Source organism: Salmo salar, chromosome 01 (genome assembly GCF_965601325.2).
Source record: "Salmo salar chromosome 01, fSalSal1, whole genome shotgun sequence".
In the NCBI taxonomy this organism is placed as follows: Eukaryota; Metazoa; Chordata; class Actinopteri; order Salmoniformes; family Salmonidae; genus Salmo; species Salmo salar.
This window is the reverse complement of record NC_138291.1, coordinates 153869827-153897734: the sequence shown is the minus strand read 5'-3', so window position 1 is coordinate 153897734 and position 27908 is coordinate 153869827. Positions and strand designations below refer to the sequence as shown.

Genomic DNA, 27908 nt, shown 5'->3' with positions numbered 1-27908 from the left:
CCCACCTTGTCCAATCATCAATCGACAACCGTCCATACTGGGCGCGCGAATTCCACTGAAAGACTGCTAGCACATCTTCAAAGTTTAAAGTCAGCATCATGGCTTCTGCGGGCAAGAAAAAACGAATAAGTAACGTAACGAACACACAACCTTCAAATAATGGAGCAGGTTCGTCCTCTGGTACCGTTGGAGATGGCCAGGTGTCTGGATTTGTCGAAGGATCCATAATTCGCATCACAATGCAAAACTTCCTGTAAGTCAACTCAACTGTAACATGTTTCCAAACACGCTAGCTAGGTAGCTAGCTAGCAAAAAGCTAGCTAGCTATTACGGCGTGATAGCAATTTACGTTAGATAGCAGCGTCTATGAATGGGGGTACTATGTGCTAACTAACGTTACCTTTAGCGCCAATTGACTCGTATCTTCTGGCGGTGAGAGTCGTAGATCCCCGACGCCCGCGCTAATTAAACGCGTTAACACGCATTGCTTACGGTATGTTTCATATCGTCGAGAAATCATTTCCCCAAAAAACAAAGTTACAGGGTTAGGGTTCCGACACGGCCATATTTCCATGTTAAAGCTCCTGTTTACGGAAAATAGGTCGGAAGATAGTTGACAACCTGTTTGACGCGACGATGGTGTTGTCGAATTCAAATCTCTAACGTTAATATCTAAACCGATATGACACTAATATCGATACATAAGCAAATCAACTTGTTGTTAGTTACACAACACACGTTTTCGTAATGAGCCGTCCATTACCGAGAACCTCACCGGATTTTAACAGGGTCGTTAACAATTGAATTTTTAAATCGTGGTATTTGTTGCGCCTTCCTAGCTCAAATTCTAGACGTCGGATTAAAAGGAGACTAGAGTAGGCTGGGCACGACATTTTTAACAAAGCGTTCTTTTATACTAGTTCATTGCATCTGCCATGGAGCCCAGTTTCATAATATTACCGTATGTCCCAACTGCTTGCCGTAGTTTCGAAGTAATCGCGAAAAAGCAGGCCATATTTTAGGATATTTTTCACCCTGTCAACTCTTATTAGTTCTATTGAGCGCGGTGGCACCAACACTCATTCCGAACATTCTATTCCGAGACAATTGTTCTGCGTCACAATGCCGGTTTCGCTATTGTTAACAATTACATTTACCCACATAAACCTTGAAGCTTTACCTCAGGTAACTATAAAGTGGAACTGACAGCATTTTGCAGCTTTTAATCTTATTAAAATCTCTTCATCTACTCCCCCAGGAAGAATATTACACTTTAAAAAGCGACAGTCATTTTCAGACATTTTTGGAATATTTGGTAATTTTGTATACTAAGGCATTTGTGAAAATTCTATAGCAATATAGAGTGGGAAAGCAACCTTGCGTTTGGCCAATTAATAGACACTGCCATAAATAAAAATATCTGTCTTGGCCAGGACTGATCAGAGCTGCAGTAGGCCTTTATGCAAACAAGCTATTTGCCACACAGGCCTGCCATCATTCACTTTGAAGTGGACTGTGTGTTTACAGGCAGTTGCAACAATGTGACTTTAGATCATTAGAAAGCATTCGCCAAAATACACAATGTATTTCTGCCGATCTGTCAATACCATGGGAGTCCTCTTACATTTGTGAACTTTAGTCCTATTGATCAAACAACCATGAAAAGGTAGGCTCTCTCCCTCAGTTATGCACATCAACAAGATAAGTAACTAATGCTAGCCAGAGCAAGATGTGATGATTAACTCTAACAAAGGAACATTAGCTAAACCCTCTCAATTTTTTGCAGCTAGTTGGCCAGCAAAATTTCACTGATAAACAATGGGGATTTCTAGCCTACTCGTCCTTCTGCAGCTTGCCTGCCAATGCATCCTTGTCCCAACCAACCACCGAAGCTGATTGGTTAAAGTTCAAGCTAGCCACTTCCAGACACAAATGAGCGAACACCTCACTCTGACCATTTTACCTGCCCTAGCAGAGCTGGTTAGCTAGGCTGTTTACATCTTATCTAGAGCGTTCATGACTAATATTTTTTGTGCCTACGTTTACTGACACCAGTCATATTCAGCGGGTGTTGCACGTTTGTAAATTCATATGTTATTCTGCGCTCTGGCACACTCAGACAAGAGTGCTCTGAAATCGGAGTAGATAGCCAGAGTGAATTTGTGAAGGCAAGAGATATGCTAATTGGATAATGTTCAAGTTCTTGCTTGCTAACCAAATGACACCTGCATCTTGCTGTGTTTAGCCACCAAAAAATATGAGGGGGGGGAAATTCTGTCACTCACCCCAGTCCTCCAATTACATGATATCCTCGTAGCAGCTAGCTATCTAGCTAACGTTAGGCTCTGTGTTTTTAGCTTGCTACATAAATGGGTGCGCTAGCCTATTAGCAACGTTATGACTGACTTGTGATCATTACCCTTGCTAGTTTGATTGTATTGACATTCCCAGCCTTAGTTACATCTGTCAGTTTTTGTCCAAAATATCGAGTCATTGACACTGAAACGGTGCATCCCGAATGGAGGCAGTAAACAATGTACCAGGCCAGCTGTGATATACAACCTGCTAGTAATATTTTCCTTGACTACTAACAAATGTATTTGAGTTACACTACATTGCAAACCGGATGCATGTTTTGGATTTGTTTTTATATTGTACAGGCTTTTTTCTTTTCACCCTGCCATTTAGGTTAGTATTGTGGAGTAGCTACAACGTTGAGCCATCCTCAGTTTTCTTCTATCACATCCATTGAACTCTGTAACTGTTTTACAGTCACCATTGATCTCGTGGTGAAATCCCTGAGCAGTTTCCTTCCTCTCTGGCAACTGAGTTAGGAACGATGCCTGTATCTTTCTAGTGACTGGGTATATTGATACACCATCCAAAGTGTAATTAATAACTTTACCATGTTCAAAGGGATATTCAATGTCTGCTTTTATATTTATTTTACCCATCTACCAATAGGTGCCCTTCCTTACGATGCATTGGAAAACCTTCCTGGTCTTTGTGGTTTAATCTGTGTTTGTAATTTACTGCTCGACGGAGGGACCTTACAGATAATTGTCTTTATGGTACAGAGATGACATTTACGTCATTTAGCAGACGTTCTTACCCAGAGCGACTTACAAATTGGTGCATTCACCTTATGATAACCAGTGGAACAACCACTTTACAGTAGTACATCTAGAAGGATTACTTTATCCTATCCCAGGTATTCCTTAAAGAGGTGGGGTTTCAGGTGTCTCCGGAAGGTGGTGATTGACTCCGCTGTCCTGGCGTCGTGCGGGAAATGGTTCCACGGTTGGGGTGCCAGAGCAGCGAACTGTTTTGACTGGGCTGAGCGGGAACTGTGCTTCCGCAGAGGTAGGGAGGCGAGCAGGCCAGAGGTGGATGAACGCAGTGCCCTTCTTTGGGTGTAGGGACTGATCAGAGCCTGAAGGTACGGAGGTGAACTTATTTAGGCTTGCCATAAAAGGGGTTGAATACTTATTGACTCGACATTTATGCTTTTCATTTTTAATTCATTAAAAACAATTCAACTTTGACATTATGGGGTTTGGTGTGTAGGCCAGTGACACTAAATCTAAATTTTAAATTCAGGCTGTACCACAACAAAATGTGGAAAAAGGGGTATGAATACTTTCTGAAGGCGCTGTGTGTGTATACTTTTGGTCATGTAGTGTATGTGGACACCTGCTCATCGGACATCTTATTCTAAAATCATGGGCAATAATATAGCAGCAAGGGGGGGACCAACTCTATAACAGCCTTCCAAGAAGAGTGGAGGCTTTCTTTCCACTAGATGTTGGAACATTGCTGCTTGGACTTGCTTCCATTCAGCCAGAAGCATTCGTGAGGTTGGGCAATTAGGGACATTGTCATGCTGAAACAGGAAAGGGCCTTCCCCAAACTGTTGCAACAGTTAGAAGCACAGGATTGTCTAGAATGTCATTGTATGCTGTAGCGTTAAGATTTCACTTCACTGGAACAAAGGGCCCTATACCGAACCATGAAAAACAGTCTTAGACCGTTATTCCTCCTCCACCAAACTTTACAGTTGGCACTATACATTGGGGCAAGTAGCATTCTCCTGGCATCCACCAAACCCAGATTAGTCCGTTAGACTGCTAAAGAACGTGTTTCCACTGCTCCAGAGTCCAATGGCGGTGAGCTTTACACCACTCCAGCCAACGCTTAGCATTCCGCATGTTGGTCTTAGGCTGCTCGGCAATGGAAACCCATTTCATGAAGCTCCCAACGAACAGTTCTTGTGCTGTCGTTGCTTCCAGAGGAAGTTTGGAACTCTGTAGTAAGTGTTGTAACTAGTGGTGCAACTGCTCACAAAACTCACGTTAAGGATCGCATCCCGATTTTAAGTAACGGATCGGATCATTTTTTTCAGGATCATCAAAGAAAAAAGGGGGACAACTTTTGCATTCCATTTATTACTTAAAGAACACTTAAAGCAAGGAACTTTAAAGTGTTTCAGTAAAATCTTAAAATAAAATATTCAATACTCAATTGTTAAATTAAAGTGCAATATGAGGCATGATACCTTCTTCCTTTGAACAATAATGAATGAAAAAATTGCCTGTCAACATCATCCAAAAAAAGTAAAGTAAGCAAAGCAGACCTGAGCTTAACTTCAAATTCTTTTTCAAAAAGATGAGGATGTCTACATTTTCTGGGGAGAGTGTAGAGCCCCTTTGCAATCACTATGTCCCCTGCTGTGGAGAACACCCTCTCGCTAGGATCTGAAGTGCCAGGCACAGCCAGGTAGCGTCTTTGCCATCATGACAATGTTAGGGTATTTACACTCATTGCTTTTCCACCATGCCAGTGGATCACCATCCACTGGAATGCCGCTTGCTGCCTTGTAGGATGCCACCTCCTCTTTGATGGTGTTGGCAAACATCTTGCCTGTGTTCTTGCTTGCAAAGGTCTCCCCGAAAAGCCCCTTCATGGCCAAATTATTTTGTGGATAATGATGCCTCTGATTCTGCCTCCTGTCGGCTCTGTGGCTTGACCCTGCAGAAAAAATGACTCGCTCTATTAAACTATTTATTGTCATATTTCATAGAACTATAATTGTGGCAATAACATTTTATAAAAGCCATTATTATTCCAAATCCAAAATGGGTGACTAATAGCATAGACTAAGATTAGACTGCAGTATATTTATTATTTAAGTAATTCACTTTTATTTTTTTACCTCGGTGGCCACAATCTCAGTGGTGAGATCACTGTATGTCCTCCGGTGTAGGGCAGGGTCTAGGTGAGACAGGGACTTGAACCTTGGATCCAGTGCAGTACATCTATGAAGGTAGTCCTGTACATTAGGGGGTATCTGGGGTTCAGGTCCTCTCTAATGGTAGCCTTGACATCTCTAGTGATGGTGCTGTCTTCCTCACTTGGGACCATGGATTGTAGAATCCTTGTTTTCAGAGGTTAGGATCATGGACACAGATGGTGCAGTTTCAGTGCTCAATTTGGATATTTTCCTGTTCATAAAGCTCTGGCACGATCTTCATACTGAGGTGGGTGCGCGAGGGGATTTCCTAGCGTGGCTCAAGCACTTTCACCATATTTTTAAACCCTTTGTTTTCCACAACAGAGCCTCATGTCTGCAGCATAAAACATCCCGATTAGATTTGGTGATGTCTTCAGTCTGATCTGATTCTGCAGCAAAGGGCTGCTGAAATGCTGCGGTGAGAAGTTGTTGTCTCTTGGCTGAGTTGGCTCCCATCACTGACACACCAGGGTGATGATGCTTTAAATGAGTGTCCATGCTCGATGTATTTCCATGATTTATACGGCTTTCTTGTGGCGCAATGCCTACACGCCGTAATGGTGTTTGTCTACCACCCTTCTTCCGTCATGTTTGACAGGGAAGCCAAAATGCTCCCATACATGAGACTTAAATGAAGCAGGAGGCTTTTCCATTTCTTCAGCTCCTCCACCTTTTTTTCTTAGCTTTTTGCAATGCGAGCAGGATTGATTCGGTGGGATTCAACATGCCCCTTTCACGTGAACAGTAAACAACTGCTTTTTAAAAACAATCAAATCAGGCTTCAGAGTAAAACACAGCACGCATCTGTCTTGTGTGTCTTTTCACTGCAACTCTGCATCGGGATTTAGGGAATTGTTACTTTAAAAAAGTAACAGCGGCAGTAAAACTATTTCACACTATGATGGTTAAACTTTGCAATTGATCCGCGGTTCACATGCGTGCCGAACCGTGTGGGGTGATCCGTACGGATCAACATCGGTCCGTTACACCACTAGTTGTAACTGAGGACAGACTATATTTACGTGCCTCAGCACTTGGCGGTCCCATTCTCTGAGCTTGTGTGGCCGATCCATTGTTGCTCCTAGACTTTCCACTTCACAATAACAGCACTTACAGTTGACCAGGGCAGCTCTAGCAGGGTAGAAATGTGATGAGCTGACTTGTTGGAAAGGTGGCATCATATGGCGGTGCCACGTTGAAAGTTACGGAGCTCTTCAGTACGGCTATTCTACTGCCAATGTTTTGTCTATGGAGATTGCGTGGCTGTGCACAATTTAATACACCTGTCAGCAATGGGTGTGGCTGAAATAGCCGAATCCATAAGTTTGAAGTGGTGTCTACATACTTTTGGCCATGTATTGTGTGCGTGTATATACCAGTAAAGCCTGTAGCCATGGTATACTGGCCATATACCACACCTCCTCGGGCCTTATTGCTTAATTATCCCTCTGAAGAGTATGAATTAGGCTGTTTTGAGAAGGATTTGAATCCTAAGCAACTACACATAGTTAGAAGTACAATACCAACATAGCTACTGTAGTAGGTCAAAGCTGTGTGCTGGAAAATCTTGTTAGAGCATTGGTGGAATTGGCATGGTGGTGCTCGTTGTCGTGACTTTTAACATTAATCTGAAGACTTATCTAATCAACTATGGATAATTGTTACCCTTTTATTTTTTTTATTAATCAGGTAAAAATTAACTAATTAGAATCTGGGGCAACACGAGAGCGGTTCTTTAGTTACCGTCTCCCAGATGATTTATTAAACTCAAAGGTATTTTACCTATCACATCTATAAACAGTCAACTTATTTATCATAACCTCGTATCATATCATTCTGAAAAGTCGTAACCTTGCATCTGCAAAAACCGGAGCCTTACTTATGATTCAGTAGTACACATTGGTTTAATTATTTATTTACTAGCTAACTAAATGGTAACACAAGATTAACATACACACTTAATACGTTAACAGGTCCCTAGCGGACTGATGACAATATGGCTGCTTGTTACAAAAGACATGGAGAGGGCGAGACACTTAACTTTGGTACATTTTAGAAACTACCCTCACTTACAGCACTCCTATACTTTACACACGAACCGCCGCCCACTTGGAGTAAGAAATCATGAATGTATTTACGTGAAAATTAGAGGTCGATCGATTGTGATTTTTTTTCAACGCTGATACCGATTTATTGGAGGGCCAAAAAAAAAGCCGCTGCCGATTTTAAATCAGCCGTTTTTTTATTTTATTTTTGTTTTTTTAATTATTTGTAATAATGACAATTACAACAATACTGACTGAACACTTATTTTAACTTAATACAATACATCAATAAAATCAATTTGGCCTCAAATAAATAATGAAACATGTTCAATTTGGTTTAAATAATGCAAAAACAAAGTGTTGGAGAAGAAAGTAAAATTGCAATATGTGCCATGTAAGAAAGCTAACGTTTAAGTTCCTTGCTCAGAACATGAGAACATATGAAATCTGGTGGTTCCTTTTAACATGCGTCTTCAATATTCCCAGGTAAGAAGTTTTAGGTTGTAGTTATTATGGGAATTATAGGACTATTTCTCTCTATACGATTTGTATTTCATATACCTTTGACTATTGTATGTTCTTATAGGCACTTTAGTATTGCCAGTGTAACAGTATAGCTTCCGTTCCTCTCCTCGCTCCTACCTGTGCTCGAACCAGGAACACATCGACAACAGCCACCCTCGAAGCAGAGTTACCCATGCAGAGCAAGGGGAAAAACTACTCCAAGTCTCAGAGCGAGTGACGTTTGAAACGCTATTAGCGCGCACCCGGGCTAACTAGCTAGCCATTTCACATCGGTTACACGAGCCCAATCTTGGGAGTTGACAGGCTTGAAGTCATAAACAGCAAAATGCATTGCGAAGGGCTGCTGGCAAACGCACAAAAGTGCTGTTTGAATGAACGCTTACGAGCCTGCTGCTGCCTACCATCGCTCAGTCAGACTGCTCTATCAAATCATAGACTTAATTATAACATAATAACACACAGAAATACGAGCCTTAGGTCATTAATATGGTCGAATTCCAGAAACTATCATCTCGAAAACAAATCGTTTTTCCTGTCAGTGAAATATGGAACCGTTCCGTATTTTATCTAGCGGGTGGCATCCCTAAGTCTAAATATTCCTGTTACATTGCACAACCTTCAATGTTATGTCATAATTACGTAAAATTCTGGCAAATTAGTTCGCAACGAGCCAGGCGGCCCAAACTGTTGCATATACCCTGACTCTGCGTGCAATGAACGCAAAATGACACAATTTCACCTGGTTAATATTGCCTGCTAACCTGGATTTCTTTTAGCTAAATATGCAGGTTTAAAAATATATACTTCTGTGTATTGATTTTAAGAAAGGCATTGATGTCTATGGTTAGGTACAATCGTGCAACGATTGTGCTTTTTTCGCAAATGCGCTTTTGTTAAATCATCCCCCGTTTGGCGAAGTCGGCTGTCTTTGTTAGGAAGAAATAGTCTTCACAGTAAGCAACGAGCCAGGCGGCTCAAACTGCTGCATATACCCTGACTCTGTTTGCAAGAGAAGTGACACATTTTCCCTAGTTAAAAGAAATTCATGTTAGCAGGCAATATTCCTCTAAATATGCAGGTTTAAAAATATATACTTGTGTATCGATGTTTATGGTTGGAGCAACGTGTACCTAAGCGATTATATGCAACGCAGGACAGGCTAGATAAACTAGTAATATCATCAACCATGTGTAGTTGACTAGTGATTATGATTGATTGATTGTTTTTGTATAAGATAAGTTTAATGCTAGCTAGCAACTTACCTTGGCTTCTTACTGCATTCGCGTAACAGGCAGGCTCCTCGTGGAGTGCAATGTAAAGCAGGTGGTTAGAGCGTTGGACTAGTTAACCGTAAGGTTGCAAGATTGAATCCCCGAGCTGATAAGGTAAAAATCTGTTGTTCTGCCCCTGAACAAAGCAGTTAACCCACCGTTCCTAGGCCGTCATTGAAAATAAGAATGCGTTCTTAACTGACTTGTCTAGTTAAATAAAGATTTTTTAAAACATTTTTAAAATAATAATAAATTTCATAAATCGGCGTCCAAAAATACATATTGTTATGAAAACTTGAAATTGGCCATTCCGATTAATCGGTCGACCTCTAGTGGAAAATGCCTTGGTTCGCTGTGTATCTCTCTGAACCGTGCCACCTCTCTGAACCACCTCTCTGAACCGGGCTCTTGATTGTCCAAAAGGGGTCCCCACCCGTCTTCTACTGTTCTCCTCTGCAGTCGTCCGGTGACTTGTCGTGTAGTCCTGAACAGAACTAGAGTTTATTCTACTTCCATTCGCTCCTGACGCTTCTTTTGAAGGTAGGCAGGCCAGCCGTGCCGATGGTTCCCTGTGGGCTGATGAGAGTAGCGGAAATACGATGGTTTGAAAAGAGCAGTAGAATGGTCCCCGTGGGTGAGAGGGGGTCTGGATGAAGTTATTTATTGCAAAGCTGATCTGATCTATTTGCATCCTCACAGGACAGTCATGACATCGTGAATTTCCTTTTCTTGGCTTCAGACCAATTCCTATTCTCACTTTAAAAGTATTTTATTTTATTAGCGATCTGCCTGTCACTGTGTAAACGGAAGACTGACACCACAAACCTGTTGTCACTGCAAAATCGGTCTGTGCTATCCGGAACCCTTGACGTATATCCAATATAACTTTACCTTGGTGCAGAACTACTGGCTCTCTAAAGTCGGGTAAATAAGAGTGTCCTGTTGTTTTGTCTCATTTTGAGCAGCTTATTCAACGTTCGGACTTGTATGGAACATATACACGATTTTGCAGACATTAGTTTCGGGCTGTATAAACCAATTCATGATATATTGCAGCCTGATTAATCAGACTAGCTAGCTGGGAGATGTTACTGTTTTGCAGAGACGCCTACTTGGACATGGACAACCGAGTCAAAGATTATAATAAATAATCTGTGACCAAGTCTTGTAACCATCTAGCTAGGTAGCTAAATGTTGCTGAATTTGCATGTGTCCGACAGAGGATGTTGTATTGTTGCCAAGGCTAGTTAAAAATCTTGGTTGTGAGGTGTCCTGTTCTTTCAACCAATCGATTGGTCAAAATGTTGAACCTTATTTCTCCATATATAGACACACCCTGTGTTTGAATAAAATCAACTACAGATGCACTGAGCTTGTCTGATGGTTTAAGCACGCTGTTTGATTAAATAATTAAGACACACAAATGACTGAAGAAAGAACCCGATGGTTACACTGTGTTAAAATAAATGACAGCGAGTGCCTGTGTGACTGGTGCAAGTTCTCTCCTCCCTACTGCAGCGAAAAGGCACCACAGCAAGTGTTTATTGCCCGTGCTGAAGCAACATAATTTCAGCCATTTAGTTTCTTACTTATTTCTGACTAATGTTCTGTTACCGAAATCCCTATTTTGTTTAGGAAAACCTTCCCAGCCCTTGCTCTCTTTACATGAAACATGTAAGCATCGCATGCATGTGACCAATAGGGCCTGACCTATAGCCTATCATAATCACATAAATAAATTGGTTATAACAAACTCCGAACACAGTAACACGTGACAGCAAAATGGATACGGAGGATGTGGAAACTTGAAACTGGCAAATGTTTACTGGTTGCTCAAGAGGAAAAGGAGAAGTCAGATCTGTGGAAGACATTTGCCTTAGTTGTGGAAACTACTGGAGACCAAGAAAAAGGAGGGTATATGAGCAAGCAATGCGTGAGTATTGTGTGCCAAACAGTTGCTGTTAGATTACAGTATAATTTTTTGGGGGACCATTTGGAACAGTAAACAACACCAATAAGTGTACCAGAGAGTCTGTTCTAATGGGGGGAAAATATATCAAAATCCTTTATTACAGCAGGCTAAAAACAGTTGCATGCATTCGTGAATTGCAGTTTATTTGTTTAGGCTAATTATTCAAAGTGACCTTATTTTTGAAACTGAAACGCTTGATTGCATTTCAAAGCATGAATGTGTCGTGTGATGGCATGAACAAATGATTTATTGATACAGTAGTGTGTGTATATGTGTGTGTGTGTGTGTGTGTGTGTATGTATGTATATATATACATACACATATGTATGTGTATATATGTGGATGTATATATACATACACACACATATATATATATATATATATGTATGTATGCATGTATATATATATATGTATACAGCTACTCTTCCTCGGGTCCACATGTGACAAACGGGTGCTGTTAGATTACAATATTATTTTTCTTCCTGTTTGGATCAATGTAAACAACACTAAATATGTAATACCAGTCTGTTCGAATGAGAAATTGTGAAGCCTTAATCACAGCATAGCAAAGATTAAAAACAGCCGACTGTAAAATTGCTTTATCCAACATTTTGCCGTTGCGTGACGCTCGGCGCACATGGAATCAGTAGGCTATTAAACAGGCACCCAAAGCAAGATCTGTCTTATTTCTGTAGATACAGTACCAGTCAAAAGTTTGGACACCTACTCATTCCAGTGTTTTTCATTTTTACTATTTTCTACATTGTAGAATAATAATGAAGACATCAAAACTATGAAATAACACACATGGAATCAGGTAGTAACCAAAAAATCGCTAAACAAATTAAATTGTTTTATATTTGAGATTCTTTGCCTTGATGACAGCTTTACACACTCTTGGCATTCTATCAACCAGCTTCAGGAGGTAGTCACTTGGAATCCATTTCAATTAACAGGTGTGCCTTGTTAAGTTCATTTGTGGAATTTCTTTCCTTAATGTGTTTGAGCCAATCAGTTGTGTTGTGACAAGGTAGGGTTGGTATACAGAAGATAGCCCTATTTGGTAAAAGACCAAGTCCATATTATGTCAAGAGCAGCTCAAATAAGCAAAGAGAAATGACAGTTCATTACTTTAAGGCATGAAGGTCAGTTAATCCGGAAAATGTCAAGAACTTTCTGGAAGTGCTGTCGCAAAAACCATCAAACGCTATGATGAAACTGGCTGTCATGAGGAACGCCACAGGAAAAGAAGACCCAGAGTTACCTCAGCTGCAGAGGATAAGTTCATTACAGTTACCAGCCTCAGAAATTGCAGCCCAAATAAGTGCTTCAGAGTTCAAGTAGCACACATCTCAACATCAACTGTTCAGAGGAGACTGCGTGAATCAGGCCTTCATGGTTGAATTGCTGCAAAGAAACCACTACTAAAGGACACCAATAAGAAGAGACTTGCTTGGGCCAAGAAACATGAGCAATGGGTATTATATCGGTGGAAATCTGTCCTTTTGGTGCAAGTCCAAATTTGAGATTTTTGTTTCCAACCGCCGTGTCTTTGTGAGATGCAGAGTAGGTGAACTGACGATCTCTACATGTGTGGTTCCCACTGTGGAGGAGGAGGTGTGGGGTGCTTTGCTGGTTACACTGTCAGTAATTTGATTTAGAATTCACGGCACACTTAACCAGCATGGCTACCACAGCATTCTGTAGCGATACGCCATCCCATCTGGTTTGCGCTTAGTGGTACTATCATTTGTTTTTCAACAGGACAATAACCCAAAACACACCTCCAGGCTGTGTAAGGGTTATTTGACCAAGAATGAGAGTGATGGAGTGCTGCATCAGATGACCTGGCCTCCACAATCACCTGACCTCAACCCAATTGAGATGGTTTGGGATTAGTTGGACCACAGAGTGAAGGAGAAGCAGCCAACAAGTGCTCAGCATATGTGGGAACTCCTTCAAGACTTGGAAAAGCATTCCAGGTGCGGCTGGTTGAGGGAATGTGAAGAGTGCAAAGCTGTCATCAAGGCAAAGAGTGGCTGCTTTGAAGAAGCTAAAATATTTTGATTTGTTTAATACTTTTTTCGTTACGACATTATTCCATATGTGTTATTTCATAGTTTTGATGTCTTCACTATTCTACAATGTAGAACATAGTAAAAATAAAGAAAAACCCTTGAATGAGTAGGTGTCTACTTTTGACTGGTAATATATATGGATGATTTATAAAGCCAGGCACATTAAGAGTTTTGCTATTGATTATAGACCTAATTAAGTTGGTTTCTTTGCCTCGTCTCTGCTGCTGTTGCACCACCCCATTGTTCTCAATCCCAATATGCTGGTTAACTTTGCTATTATGCACATAGCAACATAGGAAAGGCGACAATTCTACAGTGACCATATCCAATGTGTGAGAGCTTATTTGTTATAAAATAATATCTGATTGATTAGTGTTGCACCATTATTTTTACATAATTGAACCATATACAATGTCTAAGTGATGGACTGTGCCATCCCCGTGGCCTCCGCAATGGATTAGTCCACTGAGACGGGTGTGAAATATTTAGACTGCTCGACTAAAGAAAGGCTGTTGGTCAACCGAGATATCGACCAGTCAACTAAATGAAGTCAGCCCTACTAGCTAACATTGGCTAATAAAGTTGCTGTACTTAAGTTAAGCTGACACACTCCCCTCTACTTCCCCCACAGGACCTACGACCACTCCATAGTTTACCCTGGACCAAACCTAAACATGATTGTGGGGGCCAATGGAACTGGCAAGTCCAGTATTGTCTGTGCCATATGTCTGGGTCTGGCAGGAAAGACTGCCATCCTGGGCAGAGGGGACAAGGTAGTTGGCTATTTATTAATAAGTGTCCTAGCTAGCTACACTTAGGATATGTTGTCAAGAGCATGAAACTTTCCTTTGAATGATTTCATTATTGCATATATGGCACACTATATTGACTTGTATTTTTAGTTTTTCTTTTTTTTTTATTGGACAGAACTTATTTTACCTTGGATATATTCTGACTAGGTTGGGCTGTATGTGAAGCGTGGATGCAACAAAGGATCAGTTGAGATTGAACTGTAAGTTTTTTTTAGATTATTCAGAAATGCCAACATGGATTCCCTCTGTCTTTGTATAAAAACATTGAGGGAACCCTACCTGTGTTTTCAGGCACAAGGCCAAGGGGAACCTGGTGATCAATAGAGAGATCCATGTGGAGAATAACCAGTCGACGTGGATGCTTAATGGGAAACACACCAGCCAGAAGACTGTGGAGGAGGAGGTGAAGGCTCTACAGATCCAAGTGAGCAACCTCTGCCAGTTTCTGCCACAGGTGAGTGTAAACTTGGAGGTTGTCTTCCTTGCTCATTTACTTGTTTTTTGTTGTTGTTTTTTTTACTCGATCCGCTCATGTCATACTTCAAATTCTCTGACCACCGTTTGTGCCCTGTGACTTTGCAGGAGAAGGTGGGTGAGTTTGCCAAGATGACCAAGGTTGAGCTGCTTGAGGCCACAGAGAAGTCAGTGGGACCTCCAGAGATGTATGAGTTCCACTGCGAGCTCAAGACCTTCCGCACCAAAGAGAGGGAACTGGAGGTGAGAACAGTTAGTTCTAGCTCTGGATAAATGAAGATGAGTTGTTTTTTCTTTTATAAAGAAGCTTTTGGCTCAGGGAGAGTAAGTTCTAAGGTAAGCTGTTTTGTTTGGTAGAATGTGTGCAAGGAGAAGGCCAGCGCCCTGGAGAAGTTCAAGCAAAGGAACGAACGGAACAAGCACGACGTGGAGCGCTACTATGAGAAGAAGAGACACCTGGACAACATCAAGATGCTGGAGAAGAAGAAACCCTGGGTGGTGAGTGGTCATAGAGAGATCATGTGACACATGGGTCATATTTATTAGTTCACACCAACGTAAACAGTTTATTCACTCTACAACAGGGGTTTCAAACCCATTCCATGTAGGGCCTAGTGTCTGCAGGTTTTAGTTTTTTCCTTTCAATGAAACCCTAGACAAACAGGTTAGGGGAGTTCCTTACTAATTAGTGACCTTAGTTCATCGATCAAGTACAAGGGAGGAGCGAAAACCTGCAGACACTCGGCCCTCCGTGGAATGAGTTTAACGCCTGTGCTTTACAATGTGGCGGAAACGGTTTGTTGCAAAACATTTTGCTACGGTGTGCACTTATGAATACAACCCTATAGTAATTTATAGCTTGTTAAAAGAGCCTGGACATGGATAGGTACTCCACCATTTAACCTGTTAGGGCTAGGGGGCAGTATTGACACGGCTGGATAAAAAAACATACCCGATTTAATCTGGTTACCACTCCTACCCAGTAACTAGAATATGCATATACTTATTACATATGGATAGAAAACACCCTAAATTTTCTAAAACTGTTTGAATGGTGTCTGTGAGTATAACAGAACTCATTTGGCAGGCAAAACCCTGAGACATTTTCTGACAGGAAGTGGATACCTGATGTGTTGTATTACCTTTAAACCTATCCCATTGAAAAACACAGGGGCTGAGGAATATTTTGGCACTTCCTATTGCTTCCACAAGATGTCACCAGCCTTTACAAAGTGTTTTGAGTCTTCTGGAGGGAGATCTGACCGAACAAGAGCCATGGAACGATGATGGCCCATTAGACACCTGGCGCGCGAGTTCATGTTGGGTACCCTCGTTCCAATACGTTATAAAAGAGTATGCATTCGTCCACCTTGAATATTATTCATGTTCTGGTTAAAAAAGGCCCTAATGATTTATGCTATACAACGTTTGACATGTTTGAACGAACGTAAATATATTTTTTCCCCTCGTTCATGACGAGAAGTCCGGCTGGCTTAGATCATGTGCTAACAAGACGGAGATTTTTGGACATAAATGATGAGCTTTTTTGAACAAAACTACATTCGTTATGGACCTGTGATACCTGGAAGTGACATCTGATGAAGAGAATCAAAGGTAATGGATTATTTACATAGTATTTTCGATTTTAGATCTCCCCAACATGACGTCTAGTCTGTATCGCAACGCGTATTTTTCTGGGCGCAGTGCTCAGATTATTGCAAAGTGTGATTTCCCAGTAAGGTTATTTTTAAATCTGGCAAGTTGATTGCGTTCAAGAGATGTAAATCTATAATTCTTTAAATGACAATATAATATTTTACCAATGTTTTCTAATTTTAATTATTTAATTTGTGACGCTGACTTGACTGCCGGTTATTGGAGGGAAACGATTTCCTCAACATCAATGCCATAGTAAAACGCTGTTTTTGGATATAAATATGAACTTGATAGAACTAAAAATGCATGCATTGTCTAACATAATGTCCTAGGAGTGTCATCTGATGGAGATTGTAAAAGGTTAGTGCATCATTTTAGCTGGTTTTATGGTTTTGGTGACCCTGTCTTTGAATTGACAAAACATTACACACAACTCTTGTAAATGTACTGTCCTAACATACTCTAAATTTATGCTTTCGCCGTAAAACCTTTTTGAAATCGTAAAACGTGGTTAGATTAAGGAGATGTTTATCTTTCAAAGGGTGTAAAATAGTTGTATGTTTGAAAAATTTGAATTTTGACATTTATTTGGATTCAAATTTGCCGCTCTTGAAATGCACCTGCTGTTGATGGAGTGCACCACGGGTGGCACGCTAGCGTCCCACCTAGCCCATAGAGGTTAAAAACAAAATGCATATGTAAGTATGTTATGTCAGCATTCATGTTAACAATCTTTGACAACCCTCTGTCCTTTCCAGGAGTATGAGACAGCCCGTAAGGAGCTGGAGGGGGTGAAGAAGTCAAGGGAGGACGCCAAGAAGCAGCTGAAAACCGTGAGGGAGTCCCAGGCCCCCATGCTAAAGAAGATCCAGCACATCGACAGTCAGCTGAGGCCCATCGAGAACCAGATGAAGGACAAGGTCAGAGACTGGCTTCCTGGGCTTTGTAACTGGGATGGATGGATGGAGGGAGAGGGAGGTCCATTTAGCTCCAGGGTCGCAGCTTATGCCTTTTGAGACTGGGCCCTGGGGAAAGAATGTGTTATATTTACTTGGTGGGTGATACTGCAAAGACATTTGGGAACCACGGTGTTGTCTAGCCTATAGACAACACAGTGTGGGGTGGCAGGTAGTCTAGTTGTTAGAGCGTTGGGCCAGTAACCGAAAGGTTGCTGGATCAAATCCCTGAGCTGACTGTTCTGCCCCTGAACAAGGCAGTTAGCTTACCAGGGAACAGTGGGTTGTCATTGTAAAAAAGAATGTGTTCTTAACTGTCTTGCCTAGTTAAATAGACTGGTGGTGGTGATGCATCCTTGTTGTGTTCCAGACGGTCAGCATCAGGGAGGCCTCTCAGAAGTGTAAACAGAAACAGGACCAGCTGGACCGGAAGCACAGAGAGGTCTGGCACTTTTCTTCTTCTTCAAAATCTATCTATTTCTGCCTTATTGATACCAATGGAAATAGAATGATGTTTTAAAAATGAAATAAGTTTGATCCTCCCCTATCCCTCTAGATTGAGGATATCAAGCAGGCCTTCAGCCTGAAGCAGACGGAGGCGGCGGACCGCCAGAAGCGAATCAGCAACACCCGGCGCATGATTGACGACCTGAGGGCGGAGCTGGCCAACATAGGCGACCAATCAGACGTGACGCCGCAGATCAATGCGGTGAATGCGGAGCTGAGGCGCATCCAGGAAGAGAAAGCAAAGATGGAGGGAGAAAAGGCCGACATGCGTAGAGAGAAGGACAACTTGAACGGAGAGTGTAGACGTAAGACACACACCCACACACAGGGTCTGGGGAGTCCTGGGTCTCAAACTGTCTTGGCAGAGAGGCTCACTGCACCATTTTAACCATGGTGGAGCGTTACATGTACCATTTGACTTAGCTTAACTCTTCTTGTTTCCTGTAGTGTTGAAGAACAGGCTGAGGAGTCTGGATGACATGATGAAAATCAAGGAGGAGAAGCTGAGAGGGCGCTCCAAGGACACCTACGCTGCCATCCAGTGGCTGAGGCAGAACAAACACATCTTCAGTGGCAATGTCTATGAACCTATGATGCTAGTGGTGAGAGCACGCTATAGGGATTGTCAACGCTATAGGGATAGTCAAGGCTATATGGGCCTAATTCTCTCCATATACTTTGAAGTGTCATTGTCAAGCACCCCTCCTACTTTTCTTTGTTGTTACGTGGAGACCTATCTGAACTTTGAAGTTTTCTTTGATACGTTATCAACTAACGCTTCATTCTACACCCCAATATCCTAAAATGGCCACAGTAGAGTACCACAGTATGAGCCTAGCAGTCCAAGGAAATGGTTCCAATTGTTTTTTCCACAATACATTTTTCCCATAGGGTATTTTAGAAACACTTAAAATAAGGCCTGTGTTTCATGCAGGCTTAGCCTGGTGTGATGTTTTGATAACTGGAAATCTCTCTTGGACAAGGGGACTTTTATCAATATATTCGCCAGTATTTACACCCCCCGAAAATGAAATGCTAATGTGGCTATCATAAAGATCTACAAATGCCATGATGACCTGGACAAGACTGCTGAATTGAGGCAACTATAAGAATCTCTAGATGACGTATTTGTTGGCTAAATGTAGTAATTAATACATTGGCTACATTTCTTTAAATGGACAATTCTGTGGAGTTTTTATTTTTTTATTGACACTACCTGTTAGCAAAGGTGTCAGCTAGATGTGATTTGCAGGGATTTGTAGTCTTGCATGATGTCTACTTTGATGCTAATTACCATTTTTGAATCTAAGTAAATAGAGCCAAATATATTGATTAGTAACCTTGACCGAGAGATTTCCATGGTTATCGAAACGTCTCGCCGTGGTAAGCCTGCATGAAACACAGCCCTTATTTTAAGTGTTTCTAAAATTCCCTATGTGAAAAATGATTGGAACCATTCCCCATTTGACTGCATTGTTTTAAGGGTATTACGACACCTCCACTGTGGGGCTCAATTCCTGGTGCTCTTTTTATTTGATTCGATTTTTTTCATTTTAATGAAAAGACTACTTGGTTCGAAGAACCGTATGTATGGCTGATATGTAAACATCATTTGAAAGCCCAAATGTAGCCTTTGAAAGAAATGTTCTGCTCTTTTCAGATTAGTGTCCGCAACCCTCACCATGCCAAGTACGTGGAGAACCACATTCCATTCAATGACCTGCGAGCCTTTGTCTTCCAGAAGAGGGAAGACATGGAGAAGTTTATGATGGAGGTGAGGCGGACCTGCTGATAAAGAATAGGAAAAGTAATACTCAGTCATTGCACTGTATGTTATGATATAGGACCCTGAGTTTTTCTATGTGACCCACCTAACCAGGCCATAGTTATAGGCTCTAATTAAAGTAATAAGTGCGTCAGTAAGAGTTCTGATGATGGATTTGTCCTCAGGTGCGTGACAGCCAGAACCTGAGGGTGAATTCAGTCTTCGCTCCTGAGGAATCCTGCGCCACCCGGGCTCCCTCCCGACCCATCGAGTCTCTGAAGTGAGTAGTCCTCTCGTACTGTCCCAAGATGGAATGTAAATGTATCAACCCTATACCTAACCCTTTCAGTTGTATTGAATGTGTAAGATGCATTTTTGTCTTTTCTTGTCTGTAGGCGTTTTGGGTTCTTTGCGTACCTGCGAGAGCTCTTTGATGCTCCAGAAGAGGTTATGAGCTACCTCTGCAACCAGTACAAGGTGCACGACGTTCCCGTGGGAACGGACCAGACCAAAGCCATGATCAAGACGGTACGTTTTATACCCTAGAGTGCCTGAGAGGATGGAGAGTCATAAATGTCAACGAAATACTTCATTTTCATAGCTTATTTGATTTCTGAACAGACTGGAATCGAAAGTAAGCTGATCCAAACTCTAATCCTTCGACCATATGTCTCAGGTGATTGAGGAGCCCTACCTGAAGGTGCTTTACACAGCTGAGGAGAAGTACTCTCTGAAGAAGTCCTTTTACTCAGGCAAGACTAGCACCAGTAACTCTGCCGTGCGGCCCTCCCAGTACCTCACCATGGCCGTGGACGCCGAGGAGAAACGGCAGCTGGAGGAGCAGATCAGGGTGAGGCCAGAGACACCTGTCAAGCATTCACCACAGGCACCTCCCCCACTTGGAGAAAAAAGTTTCCAATAAGCGATGAATTTGAAACGACACCTTTACACTAGCAATAAACTACATTTGGTGTTTTACACCGGAGGGGAACTTTCCAAGAGTTTGACTTAACACCTTAGAGATATCAGACACTCATAGCCACACAATGATGTAAGTTGACATGCATAACCTGCAGTGATGTAGTAATAACCAGATGTTTAGCAAAGCACTGATATAACACTACAGCTTGGAAATGAAGTGTAACCGTTGGCTATGCATAGACGGCTGAAAAGAGCATGCAGGCCGTCGATGTCCAGATGAGCGCCATGCAGGAACGTACTGCCAAGCTGGATCACTGTGACAATGAGCTACGGGCCCAGAAGAAGGGGCTCTCAGAGATGAAGGGTAAAAAGAGACAGTTGGAACAGAAGATCAGTACCAAGCAGGACAGGTGGGTGGCACACACACACACAGGCCGTGTCCGAATACCCATACTTGTGTCCTAAATAGTAGGTTGTTTGAGTATGTGGGGGGGATAACATTTAATATACTGAACAAAAATATAAATGCAAATCTAAATTTCAATGATTTTACTGAGTTACAGTTCATATAAGGAAATCAGTCAATTTAAATAAATTAGGCCCTAATCTATGGATTTCACATGACTGTCAGGTGCGCAGCCAATCAGAATGATTGTTTCAGAATTATATTTTATTACAGACAGATGCTCCCAGTTTCATTAGCTGTCGGGTGGCTTGTCTTAGACGATCCCGCCGGTGAAGAAGCTGGATGTGGAAGTCCTAGGCTGGGGTGGTTACACGTGGTCTGCTGCTGTTGTTTTCGCATCTTGCACACCATTTCCTCTTGTGTTTAGTCTTCGGCAGATGGAGCAGGGGGGCATTGACCTACAGAAGGCTGAGGAGGAGACCAAGGCCCAGATCTCAGCAGTCAACTCCCAGAAGGTGGCCATTGTGGCTGAGTTCATGGCCCACATGAAGGTACAGTCACAGGTTAATGCTGAAGGCTCCAGATACACAGAACCTGGGTGGTGTATACTGACTGCCTTAAGTCTCTCTTTATCATTCTCTCGCTTTTCCCTCTGTCTCTAGCTGAGGGCTAAGTTGAGTATGGAGAAGGTTTACATGGCTCTAGAGACCGTGGGCATGACAGCAGAGAAGACCAAGCTGGAGACTGACTGCAGGGAGGGCTCGGCTGAGCTCAGGGTCCTAGAGGTCAGGTCACGCTCGTGCACACGCATACAATTTCACACACTGTAAGTTGTAATCTGTACTCACTGTGTGTGTGTTTCTTCTTCTCCCCTCTCAGCAAGCGTGTGCCATGCTGGAGCAGCGCAAGGCCCGTCTGTTGGAGATGTGTAAGGGCCTGATGAGGAGGGCCAGGGAGATCTGCAACATGGACCCTGGGGAGAGTGCTGTACCCCCAGACCTACACACGGTCAGTATTGTACTGCACAACTCCACACGGAGTCCTCCATTCATTCTACCAGTTTTAATGCATTCATTAATTTGTGAATTTCTTCATTTGTGTTCTGTAGGCCTTCAGCCAGCTGCCCGACACTATGGATGAGATAGACGCCATGTTGAATGAGGAGAGGTCCAGGGCAGACTGCTTCACTGGCCTCAGTGAGAATGTAAGTCGGAAGGCTCCTCAAAGCGTGTGCACGTATTGATTCTGCCTCACCATGTAACACCCCCCCCCCCCCCCCCCCCCCTTCTTCCCCAGGTGGTGGATGAGTACAACAGGAGAGAGCAGGAGATCAAGAACCTGGAGAAAGAGCTGGATGAGAAGAGCAATGCCCTGAAAACCTACAGACAGAACATATCAGAGGTACTCTAATGACGGATTAGTCCAGTGAATCAGTCTGTGCCAATTCTATCATTTCAATGCTTTAAAAAAAAATGTCCTTCTGAAAATGCCTAGCAAATCGGTGTTTGATAGTGCATGTTTGAATTCATTACGCCAATTCTGTTGCTAAATGGAAACCAATGGAACCAAGCGGGGAAGGACTTGAATTTATCCAAAAGAAACTCTTGTTTTTAAAACCTTCCGTTTTGCAATTGTTTGGACTAATGATTACACCCTAGGTTTGATGCCTTCTACAGGGATGTTTCCCTCCTGAAGACTTCTCTCTGTGTGTTTACAGGCAAAGGAGCGCTGGCTGAATCCTCTGAAGCAACTTGTAGAGCAGATCAATGATAAGTTCAGTGATTTCTTCCGCTCCATGCAGTGTGCCGGGGAGGTGGACCTGCATTCAGAGAACGAGGTAAGGCACGCCAAACACCTGGACTAAGGGGGAGGTGGACCTGCATTCAGAGAACGAGGTAAGGCACGCCAAACACCTGGACTAAGGGGGAGGTGGACCTGCATTCAGAGAACGAGGTAAGGCACGCCAAACACCTGGACTAAGGGGGAGGTGGACCTGCATTCAGAGAACGAGGTAAGACACGCCAAACACCTGGACTAAGGGGGAGGTGGACCTGCATTCAGAGAACGAGGTAAGGCACGCCAAACACCTGGACTAAGGGGGAGGTGGACCTGCATTCAGAGAACGAGGTAAGGCACGCCAAACACCTGGACTAAGGGGGAGGTGGACCTGCATTCAGAGAACGAGGTAAGACACGCCAAACACCTGGACTAAGGGGGAGGTGGACCTGCATTCAGAGAACGAGGTAAGGCACGCCAAACACCTGGACTAAGGGGGAGGTGGACCTGCATTCAGAGAACGAGGTAAGGCACGCCAAACACCTGGACTAAGGGGGAGGTGCCAGAGTGTCTTAGATGTTTGTGGGAGCTCTAGTAGCAGTCACATAGGGTTGTCACCATACCAGTGTTAACTCGAAATGACACAACAACAAGGTTCCAGTTTAACAACGTTTACTAAACCGAATTAGCACACTACATGGTTGCCATTGCACTCAGGCCGGGTTCATCAACAACGAGACCCTGCCGCACTAATAACAGAGTGATAGCCCCGTAATAACAGAAATATAGGGATACTTACAACATGAACTTAACAATCTCCCACTTTTCTTTAAAGACAAACATCAACAACATAATTAAATGTCCAAGTATCATTCAAGTCCCCCATTACCAATGGGTTGTGTGACAAAGTTTTTATTTGTATTACTCAAGCTGCCACTTTCCATTACTGAGTGCCTGTAGGCGCACAAAACTGGATGCGCCCTTTTTAGTCAGTCCGCAAGCTGTTCCTTTGTGGTCGACCACAGAATCTGCTGGATTCTCTGTTTGTAAGTTCCTTGATGCTGCTAATCTCAAGACGAAGTCTTTTCTCTGTGACAGACTTGGTTGACTTCACAGCATCAACTAAGGAGTAGTTGTGACACAAACTACAGGTAGAATGTGCCGTTTTGTCTCACCAGTGGTAAGCTCTGAGAACAGAGTTGCAAGAAAGATAGCATTGTCAATTCCATCCGCAAGAGCAAGTGTTTCTCCAGCAAGTGTGCTTTGGACAGCCCTTCTGATCCTTTTTGACTGCCAACAGATCGGTGAGAATCTTCCTCCGTCACCCATTAACACGATTAGATGTCCACCTTGTGTGCCTCCAGTGATGCTTCCCTAGGGCACCTTACAGATGAAGACAACTGGTTTCAGAGTCCTCTTTTCCAACATGCTGAAACTTGAGTCACTTGTTGTGATTACAGTTTATGAACAACTTTGTTTGCCTCATGAGTGGTTTGTACAGTGACGTGTTGTTGGATGCCAAGTTGCAGCCATCAAACATTACATCAGGTCTACTCTGTCTAGCAACCCATAGAATTTGACTTATCTTTGACCTCAATTGATCAGCTTCAATTCCACAGAGGGGAATTCCTTTGTACGGCTCTTGAAGAATCCATGTGGATGGGTTGAAGATTCTTGATATAGCTCACCTGTTGCATCAGTATTGTTCCATCAACTGTAATAAACTCTATGCCAACATAACAATGATCATGCTCCTCACGGCCGACCTGGAAAACAGCTTTGAGGTGTGGAAGCAGTTGTAGCAAAGGTCTGTGAGCCACCCCAGATAAAGTCATCAACATGACAGGCAAGTACTCCAGTCACATTGCAGTCTTGATCAAGCCAATAGAAGACTGCAGGATCCACTTGTGACATGTTTCATCATCATGACTCTGCGGCGCATGTCTGTGAGTCTTTTGGGAGTTGTTTAGCAGCCAGCTCCTCAAAACCTCTAGCCACTAAACATGCTTTTGGCACTATTCCAGTTAAGGACTCTTAAGGGTACACACCCACCTTGAGACATTTTTGGCTAATGACTTTGACTTCCTCAAACACTCCATTTTTCCTCCAATTACTGAGCTCATCTAGCTTAGCTGAGTCAAATGATGCGTCCTTTGTTTCAAGTACATCATTTTGAATGTCATTATGTTTTTCTTTCTTTTTTTCCCCATTGGTTCAATTCTGAGATGATCTACAAGTGACAGGTCAGCTGACCCTGTTGTACCAGAAAGTGTAGCTGGTTCAGAGTAATGCAAGTTGTACCAGTTCTGGTGTTTTCCTTTGGCTTATCCTGCTAGTCCAATGACTGTTGCTGTATGCAGAATACCACTTTTTCTGTCCATGTATTTAACAGTTTGTCCAGTTTTCAGATTGGAACAACCATGTTGTCTTAACACATGTGGCTGTTGAATGTTTTCCTCATTTGAACACTCAACAGTATTACCTGTGGCATGGTTGAAGGTGTCTGCTCCATTTCCTGTGTCAGTTTGTGTCCATATCATTGGATGTGGCATCTGGTAGGTTTGTGTCTGTTAATGTGTTCTTTTTGTCCTTTTCATTAGGAGGCTGATTGTCAGCAACAGACCCTCCATCTTGTTGATCATTTACTTTCCTTGAGTGATGCACCCTGACAATGGTGCCTCACAAATATCACCACACCATCTTGGCCAATGACTACTTCCGGTCCTTTCCACTCTTGACAGTCGACTCGTTTGTAGTACACTCCATGTGCTCTGTGTCCGTCAGAATCTCATTTTTACATGGACTCTGATGTCTAAAATGTTTACACAATAGTGGCCTGAGGTAGTAAGTTCAAGGGTCACTGGTTGTTTAAACATCACTTCCTAGTACATCCCCTGCCTTCTTGAGAGACGCATTGCTTAATAGTAAGGGGATATCTGTAAGGGCTACCTCTGTTTCAATTTGACACTTAGTCTGACCCATTTTTGCTGGTATCTTGACTCTTGGTAGAATGGACGATTCTCCCATCTCCAAATTTGAAAGCTCTGTTGCTTGGTGTGTCAATCATGTTTTGTACTTCTTTCATATTTAGTTCACTGACATGGCTATCAAGCCATTTTGCACCACACACTGTGCGTGTACATGCAGTATCAATCACAAAAGAGCCTAAGGCTTCAACTATAAAGATCTCCGTATCAGAAGCAGATTCGTTTGAAAACAGTGTAATGTTACACTGCTCTCTCTGTTTACATTTTCCTGTTAGTTTAACTTGTTTATTTTTTAGGACAGTCTTTAACCCAATGGTAAGTGCTTTGACAAATAGCACATTTTGATCTCCTTCCATATTTGTCTAGTGGATTTGTGCCGGGAAATGGCGCCCTCTTCTGGTTGTCTTGAGTACGTGACTTGTTGGTGCCTTTCCTCTGCTGCTCAGTGTAATATGCTGCGTCACTCACTTGCATTCCATCTGTTATTGGCGTGACAGACGTCTTTTCACCAAAAATTATTTTTAGTGCCGACTTAATTGACGCAGAAGTTAGCGCAGTCAAAGCCAACTGTTTCTCCCTACCATCCAGCCAGGCAGTATCTAGCAACTTGAAAGATAACACTGCATCTGGGAGAACCATGTCGTACTTGCGCATCCTATTGTACCTCTGTTCAAAATCAATGAGGTAGTCCGTCATTGCAACCGAAATGTCTCTAGTAACACTGTCAAAGTTTGAATATGCCTCGTAGGCACGGTCTTTCTCTTTAAGAGACACAGAATCCAGTGCTCTAATCAAAGTTCCCATACCATCATCCTTGTTCAAATCCTCCAGGGTTATTTCCAGTGCTGTATCTCTCGCTCTTCCCTCGAGTGATAATACCACAAGTGCTTGCTTTTTCTCGTCCAGATTAGTAACCCGTGTCCAGATTCCATGTTCATTTTCCCATCTTTCATACGACCTCTTCTTGTCGAACCGAGGTGGCACATTGTAGTTATTAGCCATCCTCTGCTACCAATGTTAACTCAGTGACACAACGACTAGGTTCCAGTTTAACAACGTTTACTAAACCGTATTAGCACACTACGTGGTTGCCATTGCACTCAGGCCAGGTTCATCAACCACGAGACTCCTGTGCAGGTGCACTAATAACAGAGTGATAGCCCCGTAGTAACAGAAATAGGATACTTAACATGAACTTTAACAACCAGTATCGTGATACTCAGGGGTATCGTGGCAAAGAAACAAAACATGAAGTGGATTGAATTTCCTGAGGAAAACAGTCCTAATGTTGGAAACAAACAGCCATATGTTGTCACCCAGAATCACGTATCTTTTCCAAGATATAGCACACAATATTTTACATACAGTAGTTTATTTTTTTTAAGGACTAAATAGTTTAGTCTCCTTTCTTTCCCTTTTTGCCAAGGAAAATCCAGTATCATGACAACCCTAAAAGTAGTAAGTCTGTCTGTCTGTCTTACTGGTGTCTGCTCCCTGCAGGAGGAGTATGATAAATACGGGATCCGTATCCGGGTGAAATTCCGTAGCAGCACGCAGCTCCATGAGCTCACAGCACACCACCAGAGTGGAGGGGAGCGCAGTGTCTCCACAATGCTCTACCTCATGGCCCTGCAAGAGCTCAACCGCTGTCCCTTCCGAGTGGTGGACGAGATCAACCAGGTATGTAACACACCAACTGCTGCCTGGTTAAGTGGTAAAATCACATGCACATCCAGACTTCACACAGGCTTTATTTCTTCCTATTCTATCCAGGGTATGGACCCAGTCAATGAAAGGAGAGTCTTTGACATTGTTGTACGGACAGCCTGCAAGGAGACAACCTCCCAGTACTTCTTCATCACACCCAAGGTAAGTGTCACTGCAGAGGTGGTGACTTACTAGTGATTGTTGTGGGTTAATGTTTGTGTTTTTCTCCAGCTCCTTCAGAACCTCCAGTATGCAGATGAGATGACCGTCCTGTGTGTCCATAACGGACCTTACATGCTGCCTCCCAACAAATGGGACGAGAAGGCCTTCACCAGGCGCTGCGTCCGCCGCAAGGGCAAATAGTGAAATGACCAGTTCATCATTTTCTGAGCTCTCATTTTTGGTTTGACAGAAAAGATTTGTTGACACAATCATCATTTTTTGGGGGGGTTGTGTATTGTTCCCCCTACACATTTGCACAAATTATTTAGGGTTTTTATATACACTGTTTAAATAAATAGATACTTTGTAAATACTGTTCAATATGCATTGTTCAAATGTTTTCTTTGAGATTGGAATGACTCCAAGAATAGTTGCATGTCAATTGTAAAGATGCAAGTGCTGTTCTATTTTGGGTTGAGCAAATGAATAGTGGATTAAATGTTCTTGATGTGAAGCGGTCAGCAGGGCATGAGACTTATTTTTTTTAGCTAATGGTCTTTGCCTAGTTCTTAGGACATCATCAGTGTGAAATCAACAA

At 42.6% G+C, this 27908-nt stretch overlaps 1 protein-coding gene across 3 annotated transcripts; it reads left to right on the top strand.

Moving 5' to 3' along the window:
• Positions 1 to 25: 25 nt before the first annotated feature.
• On the top strand, positions 26 to 27831 carry smc5 (structural maintenance of chromosomes 5). 3 transcript variants are annotated; one of them, XM_014134992.3, is made up of 24 exons: positions 26 to 253; positions 13813 to 13954; positions 14141 to 14193; positions 14285 to 14447; positions 14576 to 14710; positions 14825 to 14965; positions 16882 to 17043; positions 17450 to 17521; positions 17636 to 17891; positions 18034 to 18188; positions 19247 to 19360; positions 19537 to 19631; positions 19747 to 19879; positions 20028 to 20201; positions 20513 to 20682; positions 21106 to 21229; positions 21341 to 21463; positions 21558 to 21686; positions 21787 to 21882; positions 21975 to 22079; positions 22396 to 22515; positions 26942 to 27121; positions 27215 to 27310; positions 27380 to 27831. In XM_014134992.3, exons 1-24 carry the CDS (start codon positions 99 to 101, stop codon positions 27509 to 27511), a joined length of 3225 nt encoding a protein of 1074 aa, XP_013990467.2. In that variant the 5' UTR covers positions 26 to 98; the 3' UTR covers positions 27512 to 27831. The 3 variants fall into 3 exon arrangements, with proteins under 3 accessions (XP_013990467.2, XP_045547389.2, XP_045547387.2); XM_045691433.2 differs by having other exon boundaries at positions 14109 to 14193; XM_045691431.2 differs by lacking the exon at positions 26 to 253 and adding an exon at positions 10928 to 11064.
• The last annotated feature ends 77 nt before the right edge of the window (positions 27832 to 27908 follow it).

Excerpts from the sequence above, each read along its gene's own strand:
- smc5 (XM_014134992.3), top strand. The coding sequence starts at position 99 with ATGGCTTCTGCGGGCAAGAAAAAACGAATAAGTAACGTAACGAACACA. Across the intron at positions 21,230-21,340 it reads AGTTCATGGCCCACATGAAG|CTGAGGGCTAAGTTGAGTAT; the intron begins GTACAGTCACAG and ends CTCTGTCTCTAG. Across the intron at positions 21,464-21,557 it reads CTGAGCTCAGGGTCCTAGAG|CAAGCGTGTGCCATGCTGGA; the intron begins GTCAGGTCACGC and ends CTCCCCTCTCAG.